General features: G+C 34.6%; 1 protein-coding gene across 1 annotated transcript; it reads left to right on the top strand.

Moving 5' to 3' along the window:
* Positions 1–503: 503 nt before the first annotated feature.
* Positions 504–13,305, top strand: LOC121391649 (synaptogenesis protein syg-2-like). The gene is made up of 2 exons (XM_041523203.1): positions 504–745; positions 13,033–13,305. Exons 1-2 carry the CDS (start codon positions 526–528, stop codon positions 13,149–13,151), a joined length of 339 nt encoding a protein of 112 aa, XP_041379137.1. The 5' UTR covers positions 504–525; the 3' UTR covers positions 13,152–13,305.
* The last annotated feature ends 828 nt before the right edge of the window (positions 13,306–14,133 follow it).

Raw genomic sequence — 14,133 nt, 5'->3', positions numbered from 1 at the left:
GTTTACGAATTTTCGTGGCCGAAGTTTTTCGAGACGTTGAAAACCGGCCGAGGCTCGAATGGGGGTTTAGACTGTCGATAGACGGGGAAGTGGTAGTATTATGTCCTATATGGGGTTAGTCGACATTATACTAATAGGAAAAACCAGTGTTGGAAAAACAATTAAATAAAAAAATAACTTTGCCGACTCTCGTTACAGGACATTTGTTATTTGCATTTTGATACATAATACAATATACGGAAATTTTTGGTTGTCAGGCAGGCGACACGTGATAAGGTTTTGACTTGCCCGACGCTATTTTGACTCACCATGGGCGATCGGGTGATAATAAAGTGCACACCCTGCTTGTATGTAAGAATACAACATATTTTAAGAGTGTAGATAATTTTAATTATCTGTTTGGAGGCAAATTCTAATAATTTAACCAGTCAGTATATTCCAGGGTCACCAAGGTTAGACCATCGAGTTCCATTCCAGAAAGAATTTACAGAAACAATTGGTGGTAATGTGACTCTGAAGATATCAATGATTGCCAATCCAACACCGACGTTCACCTGGTACAAACTGATTGATGAAAACAAAATTAATATTGTGTCTGGTAGTTCATCTACAACTGACGTTTCTACTGTTGGGAAACTTACACTAACGAATGTTCAGCATGGAGATGTTGGTACCTACCAAGTAGTTGTGTCAAATGGAGTTAAAAATACAGATCTTGTGAATAACCTGACACTTGATGTAGCAGGTATGAGTAGATGTGTATATGCTAGTTGTAGAGCATCATTAGATTGATTGTCAAGCTAGATACTGACATTGAATGTTCCTGCCATTCCATAATGTATGCCTGGTTCTGTATTCATAAAAATTCCAAACTTAAGTATACTTGAACCCTAAGTATCATACTAAACTAGTCCTACGTAAGTTAGTATTCATAAAATATCTTAAGTATCATACATTTCTTAGTATGATCCATACATCTAAATATGCCTAAAGTTTCTCATATGTCATTGATAGAGTCTTGAGTTATATTTCATGTTGATTTTCACATGTCAAAAACTCTTATGTTAATACCGATACAGGTACTTGTACAGGAAATTGTGCAGGGGATGGGGGTCTAAATTGTAGCGAATGAAGTTTTTAGGGTGTGTGTTGAGGTTATGCTCCCATGGAAAATATAATTTAAAAAAAATTGCTTTGAACAGGGGTTGGTGGATGTCAACCTGCAAGGGTGATGCCTAGTGTATACAGCAGACATGGGGTAATCGTAATCAGTAATCGTAATCGATTATAATCGATTACATATTTTCATGTAATCGTAATCGTAATCGATTACTCTGTTTGAGAAAACCATGTAATAGTAATCGTAATCATTATTATAGCATCCTTCAATATACATGTATCTTTAAAATAATAAAGTTATTACCTACTAGCAATGGAAAGTATGTAAGTTAGGGAAATATTTATACAAGATAACAAGATAACAAGAAGGCGTGAATCTATGGTTACTTAGTTTTAAATAGAGTTCTGTACATATATTATCATATTCTCCTTAACTGTTTTATACCAAACACTATAATCGCTCGTCAGAAAATATAAAACTGACGTGTTTTGGCTAATATAACTATTTTTTGAATACAATAATAAGGGAACGGGCCTAGCATTGCAGGTGTGAGAAAAAAACAATGTATCCGTTTGAACTCAACATCGCGGTCAATTACAAAGTCGGCACTGTCATTAGAAGTGTCAATAACATTTAGTAACATAGTCGCACATTCCCTTTGATCATTTCGCTACGTGCGGAAAACAATACGTGGTTTGGAATTAAAGCGGTTTATGAGTATTTATTAAACGTGACATCTTCTTAGCCCGGCATTTAGTTATAAAGCTGTAAAATGTCAGGATCTAATACAAAAAACACAATAAAAATGGTGGTTTTCCAATGATTTCGCAGTTAATACAAACGAGAATGGCGACGTATGTAAAGTTATATGCTACGTGGTCTCGTGGTAAATATTCTTCCGCACAATAAACTCGTGCAATAAATAGGAAGCGAAAAAACCGTATGTGAAGTTCTGTATATTTATTTACTTTTTGACACCTATGTGGTTACCTTGAAATATATGCATTAATTCTGAAACATGTATTATAATGAAAACAAGTACAACCTTTGTTAAATCAATTTTATTAAAATATGACATACACAACAAAGAAAATAGTACGTTTAATAAGGGACTTTAAAATAACGAAGTGGAAATTAGAACATGATGAAACACTGATCGAGGATTCGTAGAACTTCGGGTCTTTCCGTTCAGACCTGGAAGCTTTGAGCTTCCGGGAAATCCCCGTTTCGTTCAGACTATTGTTTGCCGCCAACAAGTACTCCCCTGTAACAGAACCGACGGGATAGTGTGCTAAAATGTAAATGGCAGCTTTCAAGTTAGTCCCAGCATACCAAATAATAATAATAATTCAGTATTTATGATAAGAATTTGGAGAAAAGCTACGAAAATCGCCTATCTGAGATTCTCATTTGATTACCGTTGACGGTTAACCTTTTCATTTGTATCTGAACCACTGGAGAAAATCGTTTGTGCAAACACTAAAACCACATGAACGACATATCGTTCGTCTGAAAAATAAAATCAAATTTTATGCCCTGCAACACCTTCCATTATGTCTGTAAATGGTTATATTATGTACCATATGTTATGTACACCTGGTAAGCTATAAAACGTCAAAAGAAATGAATAAGTAAATTGAATACAACGTACATAAGCTTATGAAACATGCCTATTAACCAAACCTCTTTGATATGCTTGTTAACAACTCAAGTAACAGTGCTAGTAGTTGGGTGCAGCACGGTGCAGTGGTGAGTCTGTCACAGATGTAAACAAGCATATGTCACCGAGCGACTAGGATAGATCGGAGAATGTAAACATAACTGAAAAAGTGTCGCCTTTTAAAATTTTGACATGGAACATTCACGGTGGTTTAGCTGAAAAATTGAACTCTGTTGAATGTTTTAGAATGTTGGATTGATAATGACTTTTATTTTTGATATTTCTGGGTATGAGTGTGTAGCTTTCCCAGTTAGAAAAAGGAAATGTGCACAAGGTAGTGGTATGTTTATTATGTATAAATCTAAATTTAAGTCATTCATATCTATAGTTGATAACTGTTTTGATAGTATTGTGTGGATTAAGCTTGATAAGAAATTTAACAAATTTAAACAGGTTATTTACGTAACTGCGATATATGTAGCACCGCAGAATTCCTCTTATTATAAATTGTATAATTGTGATTTGTTTATAGAATTACAGGCCCTGATTGAGCACTACTCATCTTTAGGGGATGTTTTAGTAATTGGGGATTTTAATAGCAGAAGTGCAGATAGGGAGGATTTTTATTAGATCTGACGAGTTACATGAAAGCCCACTTAGTAATGTTAGTAATGCAATTGAGTATATTAGTGACTATCAAGTGGATCGAAGGGTTAATCCAGATAAGGGCCAGAATAATTATGGTTCCAAACTTGTAAATTTATGTAAGGCTACCGGTTTACGTATTGTTAATGGTAGGCACACTGGGGGTCTAGCAAATGATTTTATATTTCACAGCCAATCAAGTGTTGTCGATTATTTATTAACAATAACTAAACGGTTTACCTTGCTAGAAGAATTTGTTGTATGTGACTTTAACCAATATTCTGACCATGTTCCATTGCATGTCTCGTTTTCATTCAACAATGTATTAGATCCACTTACACAGTTGGTTACAACGGTGGATCGGGAGGGGGTTAAATATGGAAAATGTAGGTGGGACAATGCAAGGAAGCTATTAGGGTGAACATAGATCATTTACAAAGATGTATCATAAATGTCGATGTTGATTCGCATTTAGGAATAGATAATATGGTTAACAATTTTACGAGTGCTTTGCATGATACCACTTCTTTAAATGTGACACTCTGTATAATGGGGCCAAGTCAGGTTTCAGTAATAACACCAGTAGCAGGATAAACGATAGAAGTGACAAGCCATGGTTCAATAAAGTGTGTAGACAGTTGTACAAGACCTACCTGGGGGCATTACGAACTTTCAACTCTGACAAATCACTTGAAAATAATAATTACTTACATTTCTGCAAAAGTAAATATAAAAAATTAGAAAGACAACTTAAAAGAAAATATCAGCAGTGTCAGGGAAACCATCTTGAATACTTAAGAAAGTATAACCCTAAAGAATTTTATCATAATTTTTCAAAAAGAAAACATGTTAAACCAAATGGAGCCTTGAGTGAATTTTATAGTCATTTTAAAGAAGTGGTCAAAACTGACAATAACATTAGTGAGACAGTAGATGATGATAAGGATTTTACAAAATATGATTGTTGGTACGAACAGTTAGATTGTGGCATTACTGACTCTGAATTAGTATTAGCAAGATCACATTTGAAGCGAAATAAGAGTCCGGGACTGGATGGCAATTTAAATGAATTTCTTATTGAATACAAAGAATTTCTGTTTCCTATTATCAAAGATATGTTTAACATTATTTTAAATGCAGGCATTTTCTCTGCTGCTTGGAGTGTTGCAGTTATTGTGCCCGTTTTTAAAAAGGGGAATACCGCTGATCCCAATAATTACAGGGGTATCAGTTTACTTAGTTCTGTCGGTAAATTATTTACTTCTATACTTAATAAAAGACTGTTAGACTGGTCGGAGGAATTTGACAAAATCAGTGATGCCCAATTTGGATTTCGTAGAGGTATGGGAACAACAGATGCAGTTTTTAGCTTATCTTCCATTATCACAAAAATCATTGCGGATAGAGATAGACTTTATTGCTGTTTTATCGATTATAAAAAAGCATTTGATTCTGTAAATAGAACAAACCTATGGTTTAAGCTGTCCAGAATCGAATTAGAGGCAAATGCTTGAACATTATTAAAAATCTGTATAAATCTGTCAAATCCTGTGTTAGTATAATAATGATATCGATCTAATGCAGGGTGAAATTTTGTCACCGATTTTGTATTCTTTTTATGTAAATGATATAGAAAATGCATTCATTAATAGCATGTGTCCGGATTATGAGCTAAAGGAACTAAGTCTATTTTTATTACTATATGCTGATGATATGGTGATTTTTTCAAAAACGGCTGAAGGTCTTCAGAAAATGTTAAACACTTTATATTACTATAATATAAAATGTTTTTTTTGTCTTAATGTTGAAAAAACAAAAATAGTGGTTTTTAGAAAGGGTGGGTGCCGGTATGATTATGAAAAATGGTATTATAATGATTTGTTATTCGAGGCTGTAGATCAGTTTACTTATCTTGGATTAGGTTTTAATTATAATGGTAAATTTACGCATGCAATCAATTTATTGACAGATCAGGGACGAAAAGCCATATATGCATTAAAGAGAAATACAAATAAGTTAATGTTAAACCATAGGTCTTCTTTGTCTTTATTTGATACATACAAAGCAAGTATTTTGAATTATTGTGCCGAGATTTGGGGTTTTTACAAGGCAAACTGTATAGAGAATTTACACATAGAATTTTGTAAGAATATTCTAAATGTTAAAAGTTCCACTACTACTATTATGTTATATTTTGAATATCCCCTTTTGTATGATAAAATATTGGTTTAAATTATTGAACACAAAGAATTGTATCTTGTACTCTGCATATGTGGAACTTAGATCAAAATGTGATACAGGTAATAACTGGGCAAGACAAATAAGGCAAATACTGTGTTCATTAGGTTTATATGAACTCTGGTGTAAGCAAGAAGCATTAAACTATAATATTCATTTGTCATTAATAAAACAGAGAATTATGGACCAGTGTAAGCAAGATCTTAATGGGCTCCTGGACACGTCTATCAAATGTTCATATTTGTATAAATATTTAGTAAAATAGCTTATTTTACAAAATTACCTGATGAAACCTATTCCAAATCTATATAAAAAATGCATTACAAAGATAAGATTATCATCACATAGTTTAGCTATCGAAGTTGGTCGCTATCATAACATAAGTAGATCTAAACGATTCTGCGTCTTGTGTAAAATAGGTGAAATTGAGGACGAGTTTCATGCGATATTATGTTGTCCCTTTTTCAGTGATTATAGAATTTTATATATCAAGAAATATTATAGAATCCACCCATCTATGTTTAAATTGATAGAATTACTAACAACTAACAGTGTAAATGATTTATGTAAATTAGGGAAATATCTGTTCAAAATGTTTAAAAGACGAGAATCAATAGTTAAATAGTCTCTATACAGAGTTCTATACAAAAGCATTTATATTCTCGCGTCCTTTTCATGCCAACACCTTCCATTGTTGTATATGTATTTGTATATATAACTGATGAACTGTAAATGTTCAAGGTTAATAAATGAATTGAATTGAATCAGTGTAGACAATAGAGCTGACTTCCCATTGTTTTCTATTATAATAGTAATAATAATTAGACTTAGAAACACTGGAGCTCTCCATGATTAAATGAAACCTAAAGGGATGAAGCCACACATTCACATAATTGGAATTATCCGGTTGGTTTTGCTATCAACCACCTGGATTCATTGAACTTGTATCATTTGCTCTTGCTGATATCTGCAGTATATAACTGCACGTTCATGAAGTGCCGAATTTTATTGTGAAAAAATGGCTAGTAAATTAAATCAAATGTTCCGTCCAAATCACTGCAGGCTTGGAGACCATGCATTCGAACAGCTCATGTGTATTAAGAATAATGCACATTTTGCTTAAACAGTCAGACATTTCAAAAACATCTGGTGTTATTGTCATACAATGTACATGCGTTTATACATTTTTGATATGATATGATGTAATAAATAATCTACAATTATCCATTATTTGTTCGTAATTAGTGAAATCAAGTGAACAATTTCATGTTGGTAACATCACCTCAAAAATAGTTCATATTTGTGAAAATGTAATCATGATTGTAACTGGACAGTGTAATCGCAATCATAATCGATTACTTTCATTTTCCTTGTAATCGTAATCGTAATCATGACATTCTTAGGTAATCGTAATCGATTACTTTTGTCATGTAATCACCCCATGTCTGATATACAGTTTTCATTATGCACAAAAACAGGAGAAATCCAAATTATTCTGAGGTTAAAAAATTATGTTTAGTATTAAAATACTAAAGTGAATTTAGTACTTGTGAATTTAGTACTTGTCATTACGTCTGTTTACCTCAACCGTTCTAACCTCCCCAAACCCATTATTTTATTTTATTTCCTTAATTAAATGCTATAATTCAAATAAAAATGTATGATAAAACTAGATTAAGATATTATTACCCATATAATAAAAGATATTTTAGTACATATCAAAGTGATACGTCCCACTAGAATGCCAAGTGGGACGTAACACTTTTGACGTCACGCTATGACATTATCGATTGGTGCACTACAACGTAACTTACAGGAACATCAATGAAACGAGATGAATGATATAAATTAAGATTGATTATAGGTAATAAATAGGATATTAAACTCACTACCATTTCGTATCATGTTTACTCGTTAAATCTTGTGATGATTGAAAATTATTGAAAATTATTTCACTCGGGACATAAACATGATACGAAATGGAAGCTCGTTTAATATCCTATAAATCTTGCAGTATTTTCAATGCAGACGTAAATTGTGCACTTGTTATAGATCTCTCGTGTAAGTGTGAATATCGGTTTTACAGTATATCGCTCATTTTTCCTTTCAAAGTAAATTGATATTAAGCAGCAGCAAATTATTTTTAACTTATAATTTAAACTTATTTCATCGCAATTTAGTATTAAACCGCAGAATCATATTAAATGACCGTAGATGTATTGTAAAATAAACATACATGTACTAAACTGACTGACAAAATATTAAAAATATGTTTTATTTTGCGGAATCTTTATTATTATAATTATAATCTTTCTTGCCAACAATGTTGGAATATTTAAGTTTAAAAAAAGAAATTGCTAACAATTATTAGTTTTACGATTTTCTCCTTTCCTTTTACTGGTTCTTTTGTGAACATTATTAGCTCACCTGGCCCAAAGGAAGGAAATGTTTTATTTAACAACGCACTCAACACATTTTATTTACAGTTATATGGTGTCTGATATATGGTTATGGACCAATCAGATATTGAGTGAGGAAACTGTCGTCACTTCATGTGCTACTCTTTTCTATTGGCAGTAATTAAGGGTTCTTTTATATGCATCGTCCCACAGGCAGGATAGTACATACCACAGCCTTTGTTACACAAGTTGTGGAACACTGGCAGGAATGTGAAATAGTTAATAGGCCCACCGACGGGAATCACCTGGCCCGAATGTAATATCGTCCATCAACTTTTCACAATTTCAGCTTCTCCAGTTTTACCAGGTAGGTTTAGACAAAACTTGATCCAAATGATCCTCTTATGGTTCTGACCAAAATGGCCACTCTATCCTCTGATTGACTAAGACATTTTCGAGTTCTTTTCAAGTTCCATTGGACACATTTTAACCAAATGTGTTCCAATGATCCTGTCATGGCCCTGACCATTTATTTTTCGGGCCATTTTGAAATCCAATGTGGCTGCATTTATGATACAGGCAAAATTGGAATTCACCAAATTTCAAGGCATATTCTGTGATAAAAATGGATCATTTATTGGTTCTGGTTACAATACATACTTATGCACATCCTCAGTTTATTCATTTGCTATTTTAATGTCAAATTATCAGTCACCAAATGACCATCTACGATAAATCAGTATTAGTATGGTTCTCTAGTTGGAGATACATGTATAGTTAGTTTAGGCCCCATGGTTGTCTTGTTAATATACATGTATTAAGTTTGAAATGTATATTATTACTATTATTTTATTTTTTGAAAACAATGCACTAGCTGATATTGTCATATTAAATTATTTTTAGTTAGGAGACCTAAAAAGCTATTAATAAAAAGTGTGTTGGCTGTGTGTGTGTTCAAATCTGTATTTCAATTCTGTTGGTTTCCTCGGCTACCAACACTAATACAGGAATTTCCCTTCGCTAACTTTAACACAATGAGCCGATTTTTATTAGGAATACACTAATTACTGAAAGTTGGCAGATATCTTGGAGGTACACTGTCTTAAATTTAAGTATCATTTCATTTTCATTTCATTTCAACTTATTTTCATGCTTATATCCAATTACGGTTCAAGCACACTCTCCTGGGCACACATCTCATGCAGATATCCAAGGCAGTGGGTTAGTTGGTTAGTGATTAGTGAGAGAGAATAGGGTGTAGTGGTCTTACACCTATCCATTGAGTCTTTAAAATTCGCTCTGGGCGGGAGCCGGTACCGGGCTGTGAACCCTGTACCTACCAGCCTTATGTCTGATGGCTTAAATTAAACACACCACCAAGACTGGTATTTAAGTAACAGTTTATATGTGATGCATTAGTAAGTAGTATATTGAATGCCACTTGGTTATGATACCTGACTTAAGAAGGTGGATAAGTATTATACTTTGACTATAAAGTACTTTGACTAAAGTACTAGTCTCGAATATTGCAAATCTGACCGTTTTTGTTTAGGTGTTCTCTTTGGTCGTGATCAGTCGTTACACTTGTTTTCAACATTAGCATGATCATACCAGAAATGCTTTAATGTAAAGGTATCTGTAAATGCAATAACATTGGCATTGGTATTAAGTAACAGAGACCTACATATAAAGTTTGAGTGCCCAGTAAGAACTAATTTTAAATATACTCGTCAAAAAGTTTTTTTTTGTACAATGTTGCTGAATGACCATGTTTGTTAATGTTCCTGGAATGGGACAGCATGCCCAAATGCACCCTAAAACAAATTTAATGCACGTTGTGCGACAATTGCAGGAAATCGGTATGAAATGGTCAGATTTAGGCAAATGAACGTGGAACTCGGGGAAAAGATTGGGGTAGTGATGGGTATTTAAAGATGCAATGCTCGCAATGATGCATCGTTTTCATTTTGACGTAGAGGAGTTACAAGATGCCAAGACTAAGTCTGCCGAATCGAAACATTGCAATAGGCCGCCTAATCGCAGTCAGCAGTCACGCGACACATGGACGTCCATCAGAGCACCATTTCACGTCACTGGGACAGGTACCAGCAGTTTCAATCAGCTGAAGACCGGCCCAGAAATGGAAGACCTCGCATAACAACTGCAGCACAAGATCGCTACATCCGGGTTCTGTACTTGCGTCACCGAACTCCCATAGCAACGAACACTGTTGGACGCATACCTAGTTTGAGAAAGGTCTCTGCACAAACCATTCGGAACGGACTTCGAGCAGCTGATTTATGGGCTACGAGACCGTATGTTGACCCCGTCCTGTGACATCAACATCGACATTTACATGTTCCCTGGTGCAGAATATACAGGGGAGGAACTTGGGAAACTGGAGGCGAATATGGTTCAACGACGAGTCACGTTTCCTTCTACAGCGACGTGATGGATGATAACGTGTTTACAGACACCGCAATGAACGTTTTGCCAACAACTGCGTCGCCAAAGTTGACAGATTCGGTGGAGGGAGTGTCATGATGTAGGGAGCCATCTCATACACCGGCAGAAGTGAATTTGTGTTCGTACAAGGCAATCTGACAGCTGTACGCTACCGGGATAATTTTGTTTGCTGTCACATGCTTCCCATTTTGGATCGACAGAGAGAAGTCTTTCAGCAGAACAATGCCAGGCCGCATACGACATGTGTAACAATGGATTTCCTACAGAATGAGAACATTAATGTGCTGCCATGGCCATCAAGATCGCCAGATCTCAACCCCATTGAACATCTATGAGACGAACTGGACAGACGTGTACGCCAGCATGACCCGGAGCCTCAGCCGCTTCCGCAACTGTCACATGCACTGCAGGAAGAATGGGCTAGGATTCCACGTGCCCGGATTCAGAGACTCATTCATTCTATGCCAAGGAGATGTTGCGCAGTGATTGCTGCTTGTGGTGGCCACACAAGGTACTGATTTCAGCGCCCTCGTGCGGCGCTGTTTGGTGATAAAAACACCTCCAATGCCGTCAGTCCATAGCAAAAGCATTGTCAAATATTCATGTCAAATTTGACTGTGATGCGATCATAAATAACGAAATTATGCTACTTTGAATTAAAGAGATAATTCCATTAATATTTCGCCTATGCATTGCATTTCTTTTTTGACAGAGTATATATTTGCATTGCTACTGCTTTCAGCATTGTAGTCTAACTAGATTCTAGATAACAATTCCATGCTTTAGGTAAAATATAGTTAAACAGTAGAATCTCATTTGGGGCAAATACTGTTGGGGCTTCACAATTTGTTCGATCCATTGGCTAGTTCACGCTAACCATTCGGCCACATTCGGGTGTGTCCATGACCTATTATAATTTTAATTTACTGTTACGTAACAATTTAAAACCAAAATATGTTTGTTTTTAATTCCATATGAAATAAAAAAGACCAAAAACGTTATCTGCACTACATTCTGCAAAAGAAAGTACATGTATTATAGTCGCCAAGTATAACCAATCAAAATGATTAGAGAGTTATTGCGATAAAATCAAAACAAGTCCAACCTATCCACCAGGTACATTCATGACTATTATTGCCATTTACAGTAATATCAGGTGCTATAATTTACAAAGCCTGTTTTAGATTTCCATACATTTACTATGCTTAAAGGGAGAGTAAACTCAAACATGAGCCTTATGTGTTGGAAAGATGCATACCCGGATAACCAACACATACTGACACTTTAACACATGAAAAACGAGTAATTTTAGAGTTAATAAAAAAACGTGATTATTCCTGCTAACTAGGGGCAGCGCCACTTTCTTTTGTTTTCGAGGCGTCCGGTACTCTAGCTTGGGGCAAAATGACATCAGCTCCAACCAACACAGTGTAAACAAAAGCAGTAATTTACGACAAGGTGCTTCTCTTTGATCAACCTGACTTGGAAAACAACATAAATAACATGATAATGTTCGTTTCTTTGGGACTACGTAATTGGTCAGTTCTGTTATTTTAGATGGGAAAGTCTACTTAATCAATAGGTTTACTGAACTATTTACAGTAATAAACCATGTCCATTACCATATGTGGGGCAACAGGATATTACACAATACCGATATGTATTTTTGTGTCTAGACAGATGTAATTAATTGGCTGGTCTGGTTACCTATCAAATAGACACCTGCCAATCAGGAACCACGGGTAGAGGCAAATAACAGAATAGACAAATTAACTAAGAATACACTCCGTGTATCATTTCAGTACGTAGGTTAATGCATGGACAAAACATGGTACAGTTATTTCGACTTTTTGTGTAACCACTTTGACAATGGTGGTTTATTTTGTATTGAAAAATAATATATGCTTATTGCAGGCTTACTGGGATGGATATTATTACAGAACATTGCAATGCATGCTTATTTTATCATCCCGCAAAAACCAAGTACATTTGTTTGTCCATTTCTAAGACTCATTCCTGACGTTACGCCTTAAGTATTACGTAATCACTGGCTCGCCAGAGGGCGTATTCACTGGGATGGTACAAAATGGCTGCGCCTATTATATATATTATAATAGCCGTCACATTTAACCATTTTATTAATTAGCTATAAGATTATACTTGTTGATATTGAGCAATAATGTGCATTATATATCACTGATTAAGCACACCGGTCCAAAAGCCTTGCTTAATCACTCCTTTAAACACCTGTCTTTAAGAAAAACAGGCTTTGTAAATTTGGCCCAATAATTCTTAGTGTGTTGAGAATGTAGTTCATTGCTCTTACAAAATATGTAATAAAAATGAGGCAAACTTTAACTGTCATTTAGATATAGGCTAAGTACATGTTGAAATATGGATAATGAACAGTTAATCACAGAAATCATCGAGGTAATTATATTTACATATTCAATGCTAAAAAAAGTGATTATTTCAGTAAAACTTTCATATTTTGATTCTTGAAGGTCCCCCGAATATTCCCATGAATGTCACAGTATGGAGCAATGGTTCACACTCAGTCTCGGTGTCTTGGATAGAGGAATTTAATGGAGGATCAAATCAGAGGTTCCTTATACAATACTGAGCAGACACAACATCACAATGGACAAATCTCACTGAGCAGTTTCGAGAGAAAGGTCTCCACATAAACCACACAGCTGTCATATCAAACCTTCAACCAGAGACGAGATATCTGGTGCGAGTTTTAGCTTATAATAAATATGGATACAAAGGATTTACAGAGGAACAGGAAGCTTTGACTTTAGTTGCAGGTAATAATCATAATATACAGATAAACAGGTTGCAGCTGTGTTAATCAAGAAAATGAAATTAAACAAATTGTATTGTAAGCGACATGTACATGTATTTTAGTAAAAATAAATTGAAATTGAATTTGTCAAATTTGCCAGAAAACACAGGGTTCTGTTTTGTTTAGCTGGTAAAACAAAGTCAGTTTCTTTCACTGTGAAATAAAATTCAACAAAGAGGTCGAAATGTCATTTGTTAAGTATGAATGCTGTTTTGATTTGGCAGATTGTCCATGCATTGTAAAACATATATCACAGTGTTCTGTTTTGCTTGATTAGTAAAACAAACGCAATTTGTTTCATTGTGCAATAAAATTCAGCATAAAGCTACAAATGTTACTTGTTAACTTTATAACATCTATGTTCTAAGACAGAATTCATACTTAAGTATTAAATTATTAAAAACATCAGTAATGCATGGTCTTTTTAATTACTGTGTAGTTATATATTTAACAGAAACATCAACCTCCACTGGCTGATCACTAGTCTAGAAATAATAGTAGGTTTTGTGCTATCTTGGTACGATGCACAGGGTTTTATCAGCTACATTTCTAGACTCCAATAATTGGAATTATTGCCCACCATTCCCCAAAGGCTATGTAATTTTTTATTCCCAATGAGTAAAAAATAGCAAATCTGATTGTAAATAATTCCTTGTTTTATTATATAGAGATATATTTTGAAAACGAAACCTAACACTTGACAAATACCCCTCCCACCCCTTTTACGCTTCATAATGCAAAATAGATATTAATTTGA

This window comes from Gigantopelta aegis, unplaced genomic scaffold (assembly GCF_016097555.1).
Source record: "Gigantopelta aegis isolate Gae_Host unplaced genomic scaffold, Gae_host_genome ctg2765_pilon_pilon:::debris, whole genome shotgun sequence".
NCBI classification, from domain to species: domain Eukaryota; kingdom Metazoa; phylum Mollusca; class Gastropoda; order Neomphalida; family Peltospiridae; genus Gigantopelta; species Gigantopelta aegis.
The sequence above is the reverse complement of the archived record's forward strand: the minus strand, read 5'-3'. Positions and strand labels throughout refer to the sequence as shown.